The sequence below is a fragment of the Trichosurus vulpecula genome, chromosome 4 (genome assembly GCF_011100635.1).
Source record: "Trichosurus vulpecula isolate mTriVul1 chromosome 4, mTriVul1.pri, whole genome shotgun sequence".
In the NCBI taxonomy this organism is placed as follows: domain Eukaryota; kingdom Metazoa; phylum Chordata; class Mammalia; order Diprotodontia; family Phalangeridae; genus Trichosurus; species Trichosurus vulpecula.
The window spans coordinates 17597329-17619657 of NC_050576.1; the positions used below are offsets into that span (position 1 = coordinate 17597329).

Here is a 22329-nt window from a genome sequence, read left to right on the forward strand (position 1 = left end):
TTCCCATCGATCACTCCCCTGACGTTTTAGTTCAATTCAACATCTATTAAATGCCTACTATGTGCCAGGCGCAAGAATGAAAATCTTTGGCAAACCTTCAAAATGGAGCAAAAAAAAAAAAAAAAAAAAAAGAGGCCACAAAACCCTGAATTCTAACACAGCAGTGGGCTGGATTCTCCAGGAAATGTGAGAAGTCTAACTGTTCCGACCTATTCCGTTACAACGTGTGAACACAGATCTGCCTGGGAAAACAAGGCCCGCGCCTTTGTAAATGGACCGTGGGAAACCCACAAAGCCGATGAAATTAAACATTCACATCTCAAAAAGCATTAAGTTTGGTATTTCTGAGAAACACAAGTCAAAGCCCATTATACTTTTACAGTAAATACAAAAGGTAAAACCTCCTTACAGAGCAGCATTTCCCAAACTAGTTAAGACAAAGAGCACTTATAGGATTGGAATGTATTGATAGAAAGAACAGAGGTTGGTTGGGAATCTCAGGATCAAAAAGGACTGGGCAATTTTCAAGGGGAAAAAAAGAATATTAACTACAATTCATCCCATCAGATCTCCCCTATTCAAGCATTTGGCAAATCCCTAATTTCATACTCAATATTTTTACCCCAGATTTCCTCCATGTTGGGAATGCCGCGTGTAAAAACTCCCTCAATTGCTACAGAGGTAAATTCATTTCTAACTTAGGGCCTTAGGAGAGTTGCTAAGGGCAGTCAGAGAAGAAATGACTTGCCCAGGGTCATTCAAAGAGCCAACAGGTGTCTAAAGCTGGACTTGAACTCAGATCTCTCTGATCCAAGGCCAGTCCTGTAGTCACTACAACAAGCTGCTTCTCACTGTGTTATTTCCAAGGTGGGGCAAACAGTAGCAAAAACATTCTCAATTTCCCTCGTGGGATCCCTATGTGCTTCATGTGGAACAGTCCTCCAAACCATTCTGGGGAAGGCTGTCATGGGCATAAGGTAGCATTGGTGGAAAGGTGTGTGAGAATCAAATGACAACTCCTTTTGCTCTTTCTATGGTTCTGCGGGTGTCCAGCAGTCCATAGGACTCCTGCCCCTGGTGATCCAATGAAAGCAGTAACTGACCCACACCTAGAACACGCAGAACACATCTCTTCCTGATGGGCTGCAAGGGTAATGGATTGGCTGGTGGCATGTCCATCTGTTTTAAAAATTTTATTCTTCGTTCATATTCCTCATTAATAGAAAAATAAAGGGAAATAATAATGGGGGGAAAGCATGTAGACCAAAATATAAAACTGGAAGGGACCTCGGAGGTCACCCAGACTAGATACTCTTGAAAACATCCCAGACAAAGGAATCATCCCGCTTTTGCTTGAAGCTCTCCAATGCTTCCTAGAAGCCACTAGGTGGCGCAGTGAACAGCATGCTGGACTGACACTTTTGTAGCCTGTGTGTCTGAACAAATCACTTACTCCATCAGGCTCAGTTTCCCCACCCAGGAAATGGGGATAATAGCAGCCACCCCTCAGATCAAATGAGCTAATACAGGGCAAACACTGTAAACCTCACAGAGCTAGACACATGCTGGCTGTTATGACTGTTGCCGTTGTTACGACTATCAGTATTATTATTATTATTATTATTATTATTATTATTATTATTATAACTGCCCCCCTTGTGGGTACCTCACATTGGTAGGAAGTATTTCCTGACATCGAACCCAAACCAAAAGCTGACGATGAATCATCAGCCACGAGAGAGGGCCCACGCTCAGCAGCCCCGCAATGAAGCGGAAGGTGTCCTCTATTTGGGATGGAGTTAAACGTTTGCTTAAAGTACTAATAATTTCACATGGAAAAACTAAGATCTTCAACAGCAAGAAAAATCAGAGAATGAAGAGAGCAAGGGAGAAGTTCTCCACCGTATTTCAACCGACAAATACGTGTGTATATGTATATATACATGCATAGACAACACGCATACATGTATGTACACATGTGTGAGAGACTTAACATTTTAAAAAGTTTATTAGGGCTTCTTTTTTAATGTTTATTAACTGCAGTAAAAAGGAAACATATAAAACCTTTAGAGAATCATAGAAATTAGAGTGGGAAGGAATCTGGGAAGTCTATTCTTAGGGTTCTTAATCTGGGGTCAATGAACTTGTGTTTTTTCTTATATTTTATTTATATATATTTATTTAGAAATATAATATATAGTTTTTGTATGTGATAATATATTATAAAATATTTATAATATAAATATAATATTTCATATTAATTATTTCAATATAACCGGTTTCCTTTACAATTCTGTTTTTTCTTCTATACATTTAAAAACAGGATTCTGAGAAGATCTCCAGAGGCTTCCCAAGACTGCAAAAGGGGTCCATGACACAGGAAAGGTTCAGGACCCCTGATCTCTAAGTTTTCAGATTTTACAGAAAAGAGAACTGAGAGACGGAGGGGCTAAGACCTGGGATGAGAGCATACAGCAAGTTAATGGCAGAATCAGGACTTGACTCCAAGCTATTGAAAACAGAAGGTATATAGCATCCAAGCCCCTGAGATGAGCAGCAAGGACCTACCGAAAGTCTGCGGCGTAGGCTCTGGCTTATCCTCATCCTTCAAATGAGCCACTTCCTCTTGCTTCACTTCGTCTTCATCATCTAAATTTGTTTCAGTCTCCACAGCTCCAGTTAAAAATAAGGTTGGCATTTTGGGTGGTTCTACAACAGTCCCCAAAACATCAAATTAGCCATGTGAAATTAACAATAGTAGTTTACATGTCATAGAACTTCAAGCTAGAAGGACCTTGTAGATTAACTAGTCAAATAATCATTTTATAAAGAGGGAAACTGAAGACAATAGCATGGTGACTTATTCAAGGTCACACAGGCAGAATCAGGACTCCTATCAAGAACTGATTGATTCTGAGGGGCAGTTAGGTGATACACCAAATAGAGCACCAGCCCTTGAGTCAGGAAGACCTGAGGTCAAATCTGGCCTCAGACACTTACTAGCTGTGTGACCCTGGGTAAGTCACTTAATCCCAAATGCCTCTGCCCCACCCCCCAAAAATTATTGATTCTGAATCCAGTACTTTTTTTTTTAAACCAGACCAATCTAGTCCTTTTCTCTAGCTTCTTGGCCTTCCCTAGAGCCCCTCAGAAAAGGTAGTATGTAACGAGATAAGAAAGATGGGAAGCACTTTGTAAAATACTGAGTGGTCCATGAAGAAAAGGAATTATTCATTTCATCTAAAATATCATCCATTTATGATTTAACCACCTATCTTAAAATGTCTCCTTATGCTTAGTCTTAAAATTGGTAATTAAAAGGTTAATATTATTTTTAAAATTTAACTATATTTCCATTCATTCAATAGATATCCATAATAATATCAGCTACTTTACATAGTGCTGTAAGGTTTACAAAGCACTTCACACAGGCTAATTCATTTGATACAACAACTCTGAGGCATTCTTACAAAGGAGGAAACTGAGGCACAGAACTATATTTTTTTAAGTGACTTGTCCCAGGTCACACAGCCAATGAACATCTGAGGAAGGATAGCCTGTAAGCTCCTTTAGAGCATGGGCTGTTTTTTGCCTTTCTTTCTATCCCCAGCACTTGATGTGCAAGATACTTAATAGGCATTTCATTTTTCTTGACTAACTGAACTCAGGTTTTCAGGACTCCTCCTACTACTACTTCAAGTTCTCCTCCAGGGGCCCCTCCTCTTCGATATTGCTGCTGATGTCCAGCACTAGCTAAGCTCTCGATGGAGCCTTGTGCCTTTGGATGGAAGGAGGTGAAACAGACATCAAAGGAACAAAAGCCAAGGTCCTTTGCCTCCAGAATTCTCCATGAAGAAACACTTGTAAGTATCAAAACAAAGCAATAGAACATGACCTTCCTAACTCAGGATCATCCACAATTCTACCAAAAGGAGTCTAAAGTGCAAGAAAGGGGAAATTGTGCGGACATGAGAACCTAAGCTCATGAGATCCTATGATCAGAACCGGAAAGGGCCTTAGAAGTCCTACGGACCAACACCCTCAGTTTAAAGATGAGGAAACAGAAGGAACTAGCTGAGTAGTTTTGAACTAGATCTGGAGCAGAATCATGGAAGAAGGAAGAAGTGAGGAGGGAATTTTGTATAAATCATCAAATTTTAAAAATTACAACCTGCCTGAATTAAAAGGGGTTCAGTTTTGACTTTAAAGACAGACTGTGGGATCATGATAATAAGGACAGTGATATAGCCCTTTAGGTTACGTTGCCAGCACTGCCTGAGAAGGGACCATCCTTGTTTATGTCTTTGTATCTCCAGCACCTAGCACAGAGCAGATGATTAATAAATACTTGTTGAAAGAATGAGTCTCACAACCGTATGAGGCACACTGTGAAGTATCATTGTCTCCTCTTTACAGATGAGGAAAGTAAGCATCAGAGAGGTCTAGTGACTTGGCTGGGATTGCATAACTATTAAAAGCTGGAGCTGTTATTCAAAGCCAGAGCTTCCTGACTCCAAGTCCAACCACTGATTCATTATCCATCATTCCCCTCCCCATACAACCTAAAAATGCAGATCTGCCCAATGAAAGATTCCTCCTGCTCACCAAGCTGACATACTCTACCATGGACAGCAAATTAAAGCCAAGTGCCCCATATCAGCTGTTATAACCATTAGATTTAACATAAATATTGACTTAAACTTCTCTAAACTCAATATTGCATTTTTATAACTATTCCTCTTGATGAATCTTGGTGGTTTTAAATGTGGAACATAAAACGAAGTTGATGGGTCATCTATTTTTAACAGCAAAATTACTTTCATGGTAAATTGAGGGCTTCAATTTAAATAAAGATCACTATCAGTTGACGGAAAAGGTTTCCAGGTCTAAATTCTCCCTGTAGATGCCTTACTGGAGAAAATGAACTTTCTTCCCCCCAGATAAATTCTGCTGCAACATTACTAGACTCTGCACAGCATGCTCAAGTCATCACTGTTGCACTGAAAGAGATTTTCTTAGGTTTTCAACCTCTGTTCATAGACACATTTTGAGGTCAATACATTAAGAAATGAAAGAGGTATAAATTTATAGCCAACATTTAGGATATCAGAAGTCCTGCCAGGGAAAAGCTGCAATGAAGACACTGGGCCCTGTCTTTTCAGATCTATTCTTTCTCATGACATTATAAAGTCAATCAGAAGATTAACTCCATAGGAGTTTTAGAATAAAATGTACCTTTCAAAGTAATATGAGACTTAAGGTTTATCAAGTGCCAAGACCCAAAGATGAAAGGTGCCACCACTTTATTATTCAAATGTGAATAATAAACATATTTGGGAAAGGACAAGCTTCTTGGAGAATGGATTCTCATTTCCATCTGGAGGAGTAAGAAATTGGCATTGCTCACATGTCAGAGATCTAATATCTTCCGACTCAGGAATGGTGCATCATCAAAACAGGCAGTTCAAGGTCAACAAATGGCTACCATTCCAGTGCTGCTCACTGGTCCCAAGGTATCTTGGGGCCATGGATTCTCAGCGTTCCCCTCTCCCAACCTTTTTATTTTACAATGAGTAAACCAAGGCCCAGGCAGGGAAAAGGACTTGTGACACACTCACAAAGCATAAATTCAAGTGGATTTGCTTATCACCAATTCCATAAAACAGGACTATTTGGAGGGAGGTACAAACACCAGGAAAATCCAACAACCATGATGCCACTTGAACTACAAGTTTTGTAGAAAGGGGAGGCATGAAAAAGATTTACCTTCATCTAAAGATCTGTCAAGAGGGAGAAGTGAGGAAGATGCTTTTGTTCGTTGTAGAGTCAGGTGCACTGTATCTCCTGCCTTGCGCAACACCTCAATAACATCCTGATTGGCAAAACCCTGGATATCTACTCCATCCACCTATAAAAGGAAAAAAAGGAAAAAAGGAAAGGAGGGAGGGAAGGAGGGGAGGGAAAGAGGAACAGGGGGAAGGAGGAATGGAGGAATGAGGGGAGCGAAGGAACGGAGGAACGAGGGGAAGGGGGGAAAGGAGGGATGGGGGAAGGGAAGGAGGGAGGGAGAGAAAGAGAAAGGGGGAAAGAAGGGAGGAAGGGAGGGGGGAAGGCAGGGAGGAAGGGAAGGAGGAAGGGAGGAAGGAAGGAAACAAGCAATTATTAAACTCCTACTAATGTGTCAGGCACTGTTTTAAGCATTTGACAAATACTATTTCATCTAATCCTCACAACAACTCTGGGAGGTAGGTGCTATTTAGAAAGTTCCATTAAGGAATAAGGTGTCAGGAAGCCTTAGCTTCTCAGGTGTAACTCTACTGTAAGCAAAGCCTAGATCCTCATTCCAGTTCTCCCAGGACTAGGTAGAAAGAGGCAGGTTAGTTTGTACTAAAAGGAATCAATCTCATACATTGAAAGGAATTCCCCAATTGCAGGCTGGGAGCCATCCTGGAACAAGCAGACCCTTGTTCCCCCAAATTCCTAAAGTCTGAGCTCTGCCAGTCTTCAGAGACTCTCAAGAAGTCATCTAGCCATCTATCAACAGGTTTCTAAGCAGATATACAATTCAATCACATGAGAAAATAAAACTGATCGATAAAAAATCTCCAGCAAAGGGGATCCTTTAATCTTCCTCAGTTATTGTTTTATGGCTCAAGTACATTTCTCAAAGAATAACCTAAGTCCCTATTGCAATAATGGAAGTCCAACGCTGTAGACTTTGGGATCGATTGCATTATTAAACCTCCTACCAGCCTCCTCCAAGCTTAGCTGAAATAATTTTTTTAGTTTTTCTTCATAAGATTTTTCCCCTGCCATCCACCTAGGGGAAGTTTCCTAAATCTTTTCCTGCAGAAACCCAGTCTCCAAGAGCTCTTTGGTTAGATGAACTTTAAGAATCAGAATATATTGAATGTCCAACCCCGGCCCACTCTTAAAAAGTCATCCCCACAGAGATACTATAATTAAGAGAATTTTAAAAATTTCATCCAATTCTCAAATTAAATATGGTTACTTACAGCAACTATCCTGTCCTGGGCACGAATTTGGCCATTATGATCTGCGGCACTGCCTGGTATTACATTTTTCACATAAATCCCTGAGCCATCACCTTAATGGGCACAAGAGACATAAAAGAGAAAGAAATCACGAGTTATCGCTTGATTGCCAAATACTTATCTCCAGGGCATGAAGTAACTGAGGCAAAGGGTTGACAATGAAACCTATGTGTAACGTCTTTCCAGTGTGACAATCAATGGGAGGGTTTAATTTACTTCTTCTTTGTGACAATGGAAGGTTCCATTGGTAGGGGACTGGTATTTGAAAGTGAGAGTGATATGAAAAAAAATCAATTAAAAAGCATGTTTCAAAGAAGAATTAACTACATTGCCAAATATATCCATTTCATTTCTGGGGAATGGGCAGCTAGTAGTAGCAGTGGTAGTAGTGTTGATAGTGATGGTTATATCCCAAATGACTTTAAGACATTCCAACCAGGATTTCCTGAAGGCATCTCAACTTCACTATGTTCAAAACAGAACTCATTATTCCCCCCCACACACCTCCCACCAAACCCTGGCTGGGAGCCATCCTGAAACTTTCTTTGGTTAAAAACACTGCCCTCCTTTCTATCTCCCAAGTTCACAGCCCAGACTCGTCCCTCTCACTCACCTCACATCTGTAATCAGTGGCCAAGTTTGTCATTTTAGCTCCTACATATCTCTCCTATCCCTTCCCTTCTCCTCACCTGGCAACCACCCTGGCTCAGGTCCGCACCACTGCTGTCTCACTGGTGTACCTGCCTCAAGTTCTTGTGACTCTAAGCCATCTTCTACCTAGCCACTAAAGCAATTTTATTAGAAGGGTACATCGGACCATGTTACTCTCATATTTAACAAATTCTGATGATTCCCTATTATCTCTATTATCAGACACAAACTCTTCTATTGGGTTTTTAATGCCCTTCCCAAAACGGCTCCAACCAACCCTTTCAGGTTTATTCTATATCACTCCTCTTCTATATTGCTCCTTGCACTCCATGGTCCAGCCAAATAGATCTTGTTCCTTACACACAGCACCCCATCTCCTGTCCCTGTGCTTTTACACAAGAGTCCACTCCGTCTTCCCCTCAGTCTCATAGAATCCCTTGTCTTCTTGGGCACTCAAAAGCCACCTACAATGTCTTGCCTGATCCTTCTAACTAGAGCCACTCCAAAAAAGTTAGCTTACGTATATTTTATATATACTTTTGTATTTACATTCTGTCTCTTCCAATAAAATATAAACATCTCGAGGTCAGGAACAGTTTCCTTTCTGTCTTTGTATCACCCAGCAATGATTTCAATTCAACTCCAGATTAGTATCACTCTCCCTATGTATCTGCTTTAGGGGGTCCAGCAGAGCAAGGCTGACCCCTCTTTTAAATGACACCCCCTTGAAATGTTGAAAACAGGTACCCTGTTCCCACCTAAATCAATGGAAAAATGGAATGAATACAGAGGTGAAATCTGAACAAGTCATATTGTCTACCGCAATGCAAGTGACTGACAGGTTAACCATAAAGAGGAATACCAATGTGAAACTGTTTTAAACTATTGAGACAAGGGACCAACCACATGACAGAGAGACCTGTTATAATTCCAGATGTACCTTCATGAGATTCTGCTTTAGTGTTTTCAGGGTCATACTTAGGGGAGAGAGGAGTGTTGGTTGTGATACATGTGTTCGGTTTTTTTTAAAAGGTATTCCTAAAATGGAATATAGACATTTTTTAAAAAATAGTGTATGGCAAAAGTATGATTTGGGCAGGGTTATTTTTAAAATTTTTTCTTATCTTTTATTTTTATATCATATGGATTTCCCCCTGTATCTCTCCTATTCCCCCCACACAGGGAGCCATCCTTTACAACAAAGAATTTTAAAAAGAGGAAGAAAAAAAATTCCACAAAACTATTCATTAGCTACTTGGTCTAATATCTGCTCATGTTCCCTCCTGACTGCCTCTAATGTCTAGAAGAATGAAAGAATTTTCATCTCTTTCTCTCTGCTCTCTGCAAGCCATGCTAATGCAGCTTCTACAACTCCTCAATTTCCTATGAGGAGGTTCTAGTTACTCATCACAGAGCAATACTTAGGGGAAGTCTTTCTTTTGTCTTATCCTCCTTTGGTTTCTCTTGCAATGGCTGGTAAAAATGTCTCGCACACACTCTGAATGAAAGACCAAATGAATAGTCACTAAATAAGAATTTGGATGGGTGGGTGGATGGATGGATGGATGGATGGAAGCCAAGCTCAGGAACTCAGACACCCTTTCCCCAAAAAGTCTTAGGAAAAAATGACTGTCTTCAAATGCAAACAGCAATTTTTCCTAAATGCAAGTACATGAATACACAACCCATATTTAGCTATTTTGGAATTCATTTGCATTTCCAAACTCAAAAAAGGGGGTGAGAGGCACTTAAGAAAGAAACGAAAAGATTTAAAAACAGGTATTTCATTAGGCTAAAAGGGCACTGGGTGGGCCTGACAGGAATTATTCAGAACTCTGAATACATTAGCATCCCTAATTTTTCCACCTGCTATGAGCAAGCTAGACCATCAATTTAAAAAAAAAATCAATTGAGTATAATCCTGGTGCAGTCAAAAGAGGGCTAGATTTGGAGCCAGAAATGTGGGTTCAAGGGCAAGCAAAGCCCCTTTCTATCTATAAGGCCTGGAACGAGTCCCTCAACTCTCCTGGGCCTCAGTTTGCCCATCTGTAAAATGAGGAAGCTGGGCAAGAGAAGCTGAAAGGTCCATCCCAGCACTAAGTATAGACTCTGTGAACCTGACCTTATACACTGCTTACCAAAAACCAGCCAAGACTGTTTCACCTTTGTTTCTGAGTCTTGCTGGGTGTCCTCAGATTCTGTCATTGCTGGCAACAGCTATTTCTTTCCTTCCTTAGTTTAGGTGCTTAGATCAGGCTCTGATTAGGTCAGTGATGAGTGGCACACCCTCTTCCCATATACAGCTTGAGCTTTTCTTACCTGTCTTTCCATAAATCACACAGAATCACTAAGAATCTTAGAGTTGCCAAATAAAGCTAATGCAGCCAAAATTAGAAGGAAAACAGGAAGCTGGGGAAGATTTTTTGCGACAAGTTTCTCTGCTAAATTTCTCATTTCACAAATGTAAATGGAACTGAGACAAATTTATAAAAATAAGAGCCATTTCCTGGCTGATAAATGGTCAAAGGACATGAACAGGCAATTTTCAGAAGAAATCATTAAAGCTATCCGTAATTATATGAAAAATGCTCTAAATCACTACTGATTAGAGAAACGCAAATTAAAACAACTCTGAGGTACCACTTCACACCTATCAGACTGGCTAATAGAACGGAAAGGGAAAATGACAAATGCTGGAGGGGGTGTGGAAAAATTGGACACTATGCACTGTTGGTGGAGGTGTGAACTAATCTGACCATTCTGAAGAACAATTTGGAACTAACTATGCCAAAAGGGCTATAAAACTGTCACTACCCTTTGACCTAAAAAAAATAGGTCTGTATTCCAAAGAGATTAAAAAGAGAGAGAGAGAAAATGACTCATTTGTACCAAAGTATTTCTAGTGACTCTTTTTTGTGGTGGCAAATTGGAAATTGAGGGGATGCCCATCAGTTGGGGAATGGCTGAACAAGTAGTGGTATGTGATTGTGATGGAATACTATCATGCTATAAGAAATAAGGAGCAGTATGGTTTCAGAAAAACCTGGGAAAACTTACATGAACTGACGCAAAGTGAAGTAAACAGAACCAAGAGAACTGTACGCAGTAACAGAAATATTGTAAGGATGATCAACTCTAAAAGACTGATTAAAACAATGATCCAAAGGACCCATGATGAAAAATGCTCTCTACCTCCAGGGAAAGAACCAATGAACTCAGTGCAAATTGAAGCAGTTTTTCTTTTACTTTATTTTTATTATTTTATTTTGTTTGTTTTCTTTTGCAACATGACTAATACGGAAATGTTTTGCATGACTTCATGTATATAATTGATATTAAACTGCTTGCCTGGTCAAGGACGAGGGAGAGCTGGGAGTAAGGGAAGAATTTTGAACTCAAAAGTTCAAAAAATTGTTTTAAAAAGTTTTATATGTAGAAATATTTAACGAAATAAAAAGAAATGTTAGAATAGTCACTAATCATCTGGAATCATCAGCATATGATTTTTAAATGAAATTACATTTTTTAAATTAATAAAAATCCATTTTTCTTCCTCCTTCCTCCACTGAAAAAACTAGAAAAACAAAACCTTTGTTAACAAATGAGCATAATCAAGCAAAGTTCCTGTCTTGGCCATGTCTTAATCTGTACCCTGATTCCCTCACATCTCTATCAGGAGGTATGTAGCCCAAAAAGTGATTTTTAAGTATCCAAACTATATTTTTCTTTTCTTTAAAAATATTTATTGTTTTTTTCCCACTACCTTGATTTCCTAATAAATCCCTTCTCTGTCCTATCTAGAGAGCCATTCCTTAAAATAAAAAAAGAAACAATAAACAGAATCCGCTAAAGTAATGTCTCCTGAGTATACGTAAGGTCAAACTATTTTTGCTCTAACATTAAAAAATCCCATCTTTCTAGATTTTTGAACTGTTGTTCTAAAAATCTGTGTGAGTAGAGGTGTTGTGTGTCTCATCTCACCATTAAAAATACTGTCTTTCTGTCTTTGCTTGGAGAACAGCGTGCAAGCAGCCTTCGGTAGCTGTGTTTCTGTGCTCAAAGAGTTCTGACGATGAGCACTGGTGCCCCAGGGGGCAGGGGTACAAGGAAGCCTGGGGGGATTCAGGAAACTTCATCCAAAAGGGAGGCTTTGCTCTTCCAACTTTGTAAAATATATATTGGTAAATGTGGAGCACAGTAGTTGACGTACTAACTTGAGGAGATTGATAGGTGAAGATATGACAGGAATACATTTTTTGATATCCTGTCCATTGGAAGGCCTTCAAGGTGTTGGGCAGTTGGGTAACTTTGATCTGTGTTAGTTTCCTCATCAGCAAAGTGGGGACAATAATAACCCAGCCCACAGGTGATCAAGTGAGATCATGTTTGTAACAGGACTTTGGAAACTTTAAAGCTCTAGGGATGACGGGGATGACGATGATGATGATGGGGATGATGATGATGGGGATGACAACGATGATGATGAAGCAGAAGAAATGGAGGCTCAGAGGGGGAAATGCCATGTTCAAAGCCACTCAGAGGGACAGAGGCCGGATTTGAAATTGGGTCTTTGGATGTTCTCCCGCTCCACCTCTACATAGATTTTAACTGCTGAGCTCTCATCCAACACTAAAATTGATGACTATCAGGAACTACCCAACTTCTAACAGAGAGGTAAAGGATTCCAGATGCAGAATGAGACAAATAGTTTTCAATGTGGCCCATGTGGGGATGGTCTTGCTTGTCTATGCATATTTGTTACAACTGTTTTGTTTTTCATTTATCAACAGAGGTAGGAATGAAAGGAAAAATGCTTATTAATTGAAAAGCAAAAAGTAAGAAAAAAGGGGAAAATCATGTTAATCAGGACCAAGACTATAACTTTCTGGTGATGCTTATTCTAATTAGGCAAGTAGTTATGGATAAAGATGGATGGATGGGTGGATGGGTGGAGGGATGGGTGGGTGGGTGGGTGGATGGATGGAGGGATGGAGGGATGGATGGATGGATGGAGGGATGGGTGGATGGGTGGGTGGGTGGATGGGTAGGTGGGTGGGTGGATGGATGGAGGGATGGAGGGATGGATGGATGGATGGATGGATGGATGGATGGAGGAATGGGTGGATGGGTGGGTGGGTGGGGGGATGGATGGATGGAGGGATGGATGGAGGGGTGGGTGGGTGGGTAGATGGATGGATGGATGGAGGGATGGAGGGATGGAAGGGTGGGTGGGTAGATGAGTGGATGGGTGGATGGGTCGGTGGGTGGGTGGATGGATGGATGGATGAATACATACATACATGATAGAGATAGAGTGAGGAAAGAAAGAAGGGAGGAAGAAAGGGAGAGAGAGCCAGAGTACACTTATTAAGTGTTTGCTGTGTGTCAGATACTGTGCTAAGTACTGGGGAGATAACAGAGCTCAAAGGATGAATCTCAATTCTCTTTTGTCCTTCATTAGAAGTAATTTGTTTTTATGACATATTCATGGATTTTGTCCTCCAATGTCCAAAAGTCAAATGTATTGAAGGAATTTGTACCCAGAACTTGAAAAACCATTCAAAAAAACTTCCAAGTAGAAAAGAAAAAGTGTTTACCTGAATTCGAGGATCCAGCATACCCAATGATAGTAATGCCAAGGCTCTGGCCATCTTTTTTAGTGAGTTCAACATTATAAGTATCAAAAAGAGAGGCATCAACCTGAAGAGGAAAAAGAGAGCCAGTTTCAATCGGTGTCTAATATCAGAGGATCATAGAGTGGGGGAAGGTGCCTCCACAGCTATCTAGTGCAACTCTTTCATTTTACGAGTGTGCAAACCGAGTCCTGGAAAACCAAAGTGACTCATCCAAAAACATACACAGCATCACAGAGCTCAAGTGGGAAGAGAACCTTGGAGTCCAGCTTGTACAATCCTTTCATTTTACAAATAAGGAAGTTAGGCAACTTGCCAAAGATAATATATACCTACATCACTGTGAAAATACTCTCAATTTTTCCAGGATCTTTTTCTTCAAGCAAGCATTTTCAAAGGGATGTTATATCAATATAATTGGAGGCCAAATAATGATCAAAAGGAAAAAAATAAGGAAATTCCTTGAATTGAGGGAAGAAAGGATCTTAAATTGAGACTAAATGTCAGAAATATACTAGAACTTGGGCTAAAAATATCCTAGAGGTTGAGCTAAAAAAAAAAAATCAGTGCATTCTTTTGGATTTACAGTATCACAAAGAACAGATGAGGAAGGAATCATCACAACACTATTTTGAATGGAAATCAAAACACTTTTTTAAAGGGCTTTTAAAATTAAAATAATTTAAACTGACACATTTTTTTAAATTTAAAAGAAAAGAAAAACATGGAAATAACTTCCAAAAACTCCCTCCCACCTCCCAAGAATGCATGGCATTGGAACAATAAGGATCCAAACACATTTGTAAATTTGTAAAAAAGTTAACGAGCTACAAGTCTTAAACAGGCTAAATTCTAGCACAGAGAAAAGATCTAGGGGTCCATTTGGGCCTCTAGAAATCAAAGCTAAAGGATCTATTCCTTATGAAGCTCGTAATCCCCAGCCATCACCAAGCATTTGGGGAGGGGGGAAGCATGTGCTCTCCCTATGCTACTCTTAACTAGCTGTTTTTATTTGTCCCATCTCCTCTCCCAACACCCAGCTGTCTATCACTTTCTGGTACCAAGAATTCCACCGGGCAACCCTGCCATCATCGTGCTATGTGCTATTTCTCAAACACAAGCATCTGAATTTCCCAACATTTCACAAGTGAGGGATCTCACTAGTTAGTATCAGTCATTGCTTGTGGGATGGAAAGGACTCCAGGTCATCTGAGGGATAGAGGAGTCGCTACCTACAATAGCAGAGGGAGTGCCCATAACACGAATAACTGAGGGCCAGGTAGGCTAAGTAACTTGCTAAAAGAATTGAGGTTACAGTTAACGGCAGAGCCAGAATGTAAACCTAGCTCTTCCTGTCAGACCAGCACTTGAGGATGTAACATATCCCCGTGCAAAGATTACCGACTTAGACTCCAATTCTGCTTCCAACATTTTCTACCAATCTGATCTGGGGCAGGTCACTTTACTCTTTCAAGCCTCAGTTTCCTCATCTGCAAAAGGAGGGAGCTGGACTAAATGACCTCCAAATTCCTTTCCAGCTCTACTGACCCTATGGATGACTCCACATCAGGAAGAGGCTGATCTAATCAATAAGCATGTATTAAGCACCTACTATGTGCCAGGCACTGTGTGAAAGGGACTTCTGAGTTCATCATCGATGGGCCCAGACTTATTCAAATTTCTCCCCTTTCTTTCCTCCTTGACCTTTCTCTTAGTCCTCCACATTTTCTCTGTCCCTTCCCCTTCTATTCTTCTCCTTTTCCAAAACCTTGAGCCTATCAGTGTGGTTCATGATTACGGCTAACCTGCTGCACTGGTACCCAGAGAGAAAAAAGCACCGTCAGCCCTGATCAGGTTTGCTTTAATGAAAACTTAGCTTAAAAAACTGAAGACAGAAAGTTCTACTCACCGAGCTCTGACTGCGAGGAGGCACAGAAGGCAGGGTAACAACAGGCAAGGTTGTTGGGGTTGGAGGAGTCACAGAAATGTCTCCGATGGGGTCTCTCGCCACCACCATCCTCACCAAATTCCCACAATTCCTCAGGACTTGGGCAACCTGCTCACTGCTCATCCCTTGCACGTTTGTGTCACCAATCTTCAAGATGTGGTCCCCTGTCTGAAGCTTCCCATTCTTCAGGAGCCATGAGCCAAGGAGACAGAAAATGAATAAATGAATGAATTTTTAAAAAACATTTCTTAAATATTTACTATGCTCCAGACACTGCAAAGTGCTGGGAATACAAACAGAAGCAAGCAAGACATTAACCCACACTCAAACAGATTACATTCTGAGAGTGGAATTGAAACTACCTCGTATATCTATACCTGTGTTGAATCTCTCTCCGCCATAGAATGTAAGCTCCTTGAGGCCAGGGACAGTTCATATATCATCGGATTAGAAGATCATAAGATCTTAGTTCTACGACTTCAAGATGTGTGTGTGTGTGTGTGTGTATAGACACACATACAGAGGCAGGATTTGAACCCAGGTCCTCTTTCAACTGTATGGTGCTGCTTCCCATTGTATAAACCTAGTTTCATTCCTGCTAGATCTCCTCCAATTGACCCAAGCCCTTCTTAAACCCTGGTGCACAGAATTAAGCACCATGCTCCAGATGAGGTGTGATAGCACAGGTCCCAGGAGAGGACTCTGGCCTCTCTAGTTCTAAGACATTATTTATTCACCTCATGCAGCCCAAATTCTCATGATTTCTTTTGGCTGTCACAGCATCTTTCTGACTCGCCTTTAGCCTGAAATCCACTGAAGCTTCCAAATATTTTTCAGAAAAGTTACTAACCAACTCTCCTTCTCCCAAAATACACTTAGGAAGATGATTTTGTTTTTAATACTCCAATGGAACACATTTTTTTTGCTACTGAATTTTTTCTTACTAGCTTCAATTAAACGCTCTCCAGGGGTGGAGAAGCTATAGTCTGTCAAGATCTCTAGAATCCTGGCTCTGACATCCAGTGTGTGAAACACTCTCCCCTTTAGCTACCGTCACTGGCAAATTTGATAAGCACACTGCCCATTCATCTCTCTAAGGTACCTATAAAGACTGGCAATGAGCACAGGACCAGGCAGATTCCTGGGGCACTGGGGCCACTGGAGACCACATGTGACACCGATCTCTGGGAATTTCTTTTTGAGGTCAGTCATTTAACCAGTTCTGAGCCTATCAAACTTATTATCATCTAGTCCACATCTCCACCACCTTCTCTGCAGAAATATTAGGAGGTGGTCAGTCAATGAACATTTACTAAGATATGTTACCAAATACTTGGCCAAGGGCAAGGTTAATGACATCACATACAAACCATAGCTCTCTTGTGGAATTAACTCCAATCATCAACGTTCAAGAGGCAGTGCGGTGCAATGGATAGAGGCCGCTCCCTGGAGTAAGGAAGACTGGCTACATGACCATGGGAAAAGTCATATAACTTCCTAGCACCCCAGACTACTCGCTAAGACCATGAACTTTGGATGGGCTCCCAAACAGCATCAGTGGGGTTCTCTTTATAGGGCCCGGAACATAACATGCATTTAACAAAACACTTGTTGGCTTGACCTGGCTTGGGAGTTCCTTAGATGGATGCATTCAGAGGTCAGTTCCCTGGATGGATGCAATCAGAGGCCTAGCTAGAAACACATAAATAAATCTGGACTTCAAATAGAATCACCAAGTCACCCAGTCTAGCCCCTTATCCCTAAACACCAACCCTTCTACAATAAAAACAGCCTCTGCAAAATCCTCAGCTCTCAACCATCCAGCCTCTACTTGAAGCCCTTCCAGGAGGTAAAGTCCACCACCTCTGTCCAGGCAGACCCTTCCTTCAACTTTGGTCCAGCTCTCTCAGGAAGCCATTCCTGACCCTAAGCCCAAATCTGTCTCTGTCACTTCCACCAGTCTGCACAGTGTTTTTGGTTCACCGAGTCCCTGATGGATGGATCACTCATCAGGAGGGATGAATAGAGCTCAGATCTGGAACTTCAAAGGAAACATTCTCCCTGCAGGGTACCTGAGATAATGCTCAGAAAGTGCTTTGCATCAGAAAGCATTATCTGAATCTAAGCTGTCATTACAGTGATTACCTCCTTATTCTTCCACCAAATAATATTAGTCCAACCCACCAGCATTTTCAAGAGAAGAAATTTGATCCATTAGTAAATTTAACAGGTTCCCTCCCCCTGAAATAAGCCTCCACTAACAGGTTAATGCCTGAAGACCTGACCATTAACTGAATGGAAAATCCTAATTACCAGAGTACCACTTGTGAGCATTTTTCCCACAATTTCTTTCTACCTGAGTGGCATTGCTAAAGAATAGCAGAGTGGTTCTTTGAAACCACAAAATGAAAGGCTGCGAGGGGAAGGTAAGAACCATTTTCTGCTCTCCTGGCACACAGTGCAGAATAAAGCAATGTTGATATTCAAAGCTGAAGCTTTTCTTTTGCAACTGAGAAGCTGCTAGGTTGTAAAGGTTGACATGGCGGCCCTGCTGTCAAAAGGGTCAGGCAGCTCCCTGCTGCCTACTGCCTCCGAAATGCAGTCGAAACTCCCAAGCCTGGTCTTAATAGCCCTCTAAATGGCAAGAGTCCACAAGCATTTATTAACTACCTACTACATGCCAGGCACTGTGCTAAGCTACTGGGAATGCAGAGAAAAGCAAAAGAAGGGTCCCTGCCCTCCAGGAGCTCAACCCTCCAGAAGTTTAATGGGGGAGAGAACGTGATCCTCTTCTGCCTCTTCCTTCTCCTCCTCCTTCTCTTCCTCCTCCTTCTCCTCCTCATAGCTGCCAAAGTCATATTCCTAAAGCTCAGATCTGACCCTGTCACCCAATACCCCTTCTCAAGAAGCTTCAGTGGTTTTCCTATTGCCTCTAAGATAAAAGTCAGATGAATCTGTTTGGCATGTAAAGACCAACCTGGCTCCAACCTATATTTAAAATGTATATCTACTGGGGAAAAATGACTTGTACACAGATCGATAAATACAAAGAATATACAATGTTGTTATTTTGGTGAGGGCGAGCACCGCCAACTGGGGAGATGAGCAAGAGCCCCATGTTGGCCAAGGCCCTTTGGCTGAGCATTGAAGGGAGCCAGAGATTTCACAAAATGGTAGTGAGAGAGTATGCCAGGCAGGAGAGGCAACCCCTGTTTAGAAGGTGGGGTGTAGTCTGTAGGGAAGAGCACTGAAGTGACCTTTGCCCAAGGCTACAGAGGTTGTCAGGGGAAGAGTTACAATTCAAACCCAAGTCCAATGTTCTCTCCACAGAACCATACTGCCTCTCCTGCAAGGATCTGGAACCTTTTCACAGTCTGGTGAAGCCCATGGCTCCTCTAAAAATCAGATTTTTAAATTATTGCTAATTTTTAGTTAGAGGTAGAAGAAAATAAAGATGCTACTGATGCATGAATGACTTTTTTTTTGGTTTGTTTTTTTTTTTTGAGCAGGGTTAAGTGACTTGCCCAAGGTCACACAGCATAAGTGTGTCAAGGGTCTGAGGCCGCATTTGAACTCAGGTCCTCCTGACTCCAGGGCTGGCGCTCTACTCACTGTGCCACCTAGCTGCCCCAATGCATGAATGACTTCAGCAAACCTTCCTCACTGCTATTCCCTGCAGACAATACTCCACCTCCTAGAGAGGCTGCCCCTCCTGCCTGGAATGTTCTCCCACTACCATTTTGTGAGATCTCTAGCCCCTTCAATGCTTAGTTAAAGGGCCTTGGCCACCTAATCTCCCCATTTGGTGGTGCTCATCCTTACCAAAATAACAACATTGTATATGTTCTTTTTTTATTTCCCCAGGAGAATATCACTTTCTTGAGGGCAGAGACCATTTTGTTTTGGCCGTGAACCCCTAATGCCTGGCACAAAGTAGGCAATTGTGGAAATGGACTGAGTCGCATGGGGAAGTAATTTAATGCTTTTGAACTAACTTTCTCTTTTAAAATGCACTATATATATATTTTTCCCAATTTTACTTCACCTCTTGCTTAATTTGAACTGTGGCAGTTAATTTGCATCTGTCACTGGAAGCCAAACATTTTGTTCATTATAGAAAAGCAGGTGTTCTCAAGAATCAGTCATGGCAAAAACAGTTATTAGTCAGATTGATAGATAGGGAAGGCTCTGAAATGACAGGCAACTTTCTTCATTCCCGCATCTCAAATTGCTGGCTTTTATTTTAGTTTTGCAAGAGGCCTCCTCCTTCCATAATCTGTAGACTAGGCAAGCAAATTAAAAGGAACAGAGTTGAATTTGTACCTGAACAGGTACCAGAAATCAACAAGAGTCATCGAAGAGCAATATCAAAACACAAACCCAGATGCAAAGGTGGGGTCAGTAATCAACACGGGCCAAAAGCACCCATTCTTCTATTTATCTATTGTTACACTGCCCTTTTATTTAAAAAAAATATTTATTTTAAAACTTAAACTTCTGGGACCCGCAGCTATTTTCTCTTTTAAGAAACATGATAATCCCAAACCAAAGTTTTGTTCTGATATCTCATTGGAGGAAGGAGGTGAGCCTGGGTTCTCAATAATCCATGGGCCAAATGCCAAGTCTGACTGGTCATTCCCCAGCCTGGTGATGACTAACATACCTGTTATCTGAAAATCAGCTCTACTAAGTTTAGGGACACTCGTCACTAGGTTGGCTGAAGAAGAAGAAGAAAACTTTTAGTCCCACCAATTTTTTCCAAGACTACTATATACATCCACTAGGTCACAGAAGAATTCCAAATTGAATCAGCAGAGGGAGTACCCAAGACCCAGTGGATCTGTGATCCCATCGCCATGGGGTCTGCCTCCAATACTACAGGTCATCCACCACTGCCCATCCTGGACATCTCCCAGGCATGGCCTCCCCAAAGCTCAACACAGGGAATCTATTCAACATGCTAAGAACTTTCCTCACACTCTCTTGACATTACCCCTCACTCTTGCCAGACAGTGAGCCTGTGTGCCTGGGAGTCACAAAGATGCAGGCTTTACTTAAGGCAAGTTAGCTTCTTCCCCTAGTCCTTCTGGAATAGACATTGACCCCTTTCATTGCAAAGGTCACATCAGAGAGGTGCAGAAAAGTTCTCAGAAGAATAAACTTGTGAAAGTGGCCACAACGTCAGAATGAAAGAAACAAAGTAAACGCACATTAAGTGGGGAATAAACAAAGCCAATGCCCATCAATTGGGGAATTGTGGTAAATCAATGAAATGGAACATTACTGTGCTATAAGAAACAGTGATTCTGATGGATACAGAAGCATCCATCATATGAACTGATACAAAGTTCAGCGAGAAGAACCAAGAAAACCACATACACAATGATTACAAGAATGTAAATGGAGTGAACATAGATAAAATAACCAAAGATGAATGATATGAAGTTACAATGACCAAGCTTGGTCCTGGAGAAGAAAAAGATTAAGGCAGCTTCCTCCCTGCTGGATAGAGTGTGTGAATGTGGAACCCTGCATACAATAGCTGACTTCCGATACTTCGGATAGTTTTGCTGAATTGGTTTCTCCCCCTTCCTTTTTTTTTCATCCTGTATTATTACTGATGGTTCTTTCTGTGAGGAGGGGAAAGGAGAGATACATCAAGAAATGTTGGTGATGTAAAAACAAAAGATATCAATTCAAAACTTAATTTAAAAAAAGGATCTAGACTCAAACAGAACAAAAAAGGCATCTTTTGCCTGGAGTAGCCTCACCCTTCAGCAGAACAGACAAACAGGATGCGATTTAAGGGGCATAGCTAAGGACAAAGCATTTGACTCATTACTGCAATCGCCCCAACATAAGATTTATTTGGATGAACAGGTGTCCATGAGGAGTTGATAGGAAGGAGCAGGGAAGATTAGTTGTAGGGAGAGGGGTGGAAGGATAGTGGAGGAAAGAGCAGCCTTAGTGTAATTTAAACAAATCAATTCACCATCCTTGTATCAGACACACGAATGAAATTGAAATGTTGATAAGGGCAACAGTTCTTGGTTGAACTTAGGTTCTTTATAGGAATGAGGATCTCAGTCTCCAGTGAAGAAGCTAAGAGGCAGGGCCAGAGGCGAGCTCTGGAGGTAAGGGGCACCAGGATGTGGAGAACGGTACAGAAAAAGTAGTAGGGAGGCACCATAGATAAACAAGATAAGGTAGGCCGGCTCCCAGGGATCACATAGGGAACAGATCTTCCCTTGGCAAAACGCAATCCAAAAAAATGGAAAGCCCCATGGCCCAAGACTGCAAGCTGACAGAAAATGGCTTCTATGGATAAGCCTGCCCCAAGGTAACCAAGCACCTTGTTTGTCTGTTCTACTGAAGCATAAGGCTACTGTAGACTCTTGGAAGGAGAGGCAAAAGATGCCCTTTTTGTTTCATTTGGATCTAGATCCCTTTCTTAAAGTCCTTTTAGGCTTAGTTGGCTGGAAAACCATGCAGCCTGGTGGCCAGGGGGAGGCTGGGGACAGGGAGAACAAGACATTTAAAACAAGGCTAGTTACATTCCTAATAGCCCTGCAGAAACGTCTTCCACGCCGAGCTGAAGAGGTTCTGTCAAAGGACACCTGGGTGCCGCACAGACTTCTAAGAGTAATGATTTTGTGGAAATGTACACTCCCTCAACACACCCAGATTACAACCTGTCAGGCCCTTTTTTTTTCAGCTGCAGGTTGGCCCAGATGATCCATGAGCTTCCTCTCAATTTGGAGATTCTGTGATGCTGCAGCTGTGACTCATATTTGGTTTTGCTGAAAGTCACTAAGTTTTAAATATACAACAATTTTTTTGAACAATAATAATAAGTGACACAGTGACACAGAAAAGCCACATACCCGATGTGCTAATCCTCCAGGAACAATCGTCTTCACAACGACACCACTCGATTTTCCACCAACAATTCCAAAACCCAAGCCGGAGCCGTCATTAATAAGTTCCACGTCTTCAACATGACCCCAGGAAATCTATGATTGACAGCAAAAAGCATCTGTTA

General features: G+C 41.4%; 1 protein-coding gene across 1 annotated transcript in view; it reads right to left on the reverse strand.

Annotated features, from left to right (window-relative positions):
- The window catches only part of PATJ (PATJ crumbs cell polarity complex component), a 331975-nt gene that overhangs the window by 287135 nt on the left and 22511 nt on the right, over nucleotides 1-22329 (reverse strand). The window contains exons 7-12 of the mRNA XM_036754106.1: nucleotides 22172-22300; nucleotides 15249-15470; nucleotides 13304-13406; nucleotides 7017-7108; nucleotides 5767-5908; nucleotides 2569-2709 (exon numbers count right to left, since the gene is read on the reverse strand). Of these exons, the coding sequence (XP_036610001.1) occupies nucleotides 2569-2709; nucleotides 5767-5908; nucleotides 7017-7108; nucleotides 13304-13406; nucleotides 15249-15470; nucleotides 22172-22300 (829 nt within the window). The remainder of the gene's footprint in view (nucleotides 1-2568; nucleotides 2710-5766; nucleotides 5909-7016; nucleotides 7109-13303; nucleotides 13407-15248; nucleotides 15471-22171; nucleotides 22301-22329) is intronic.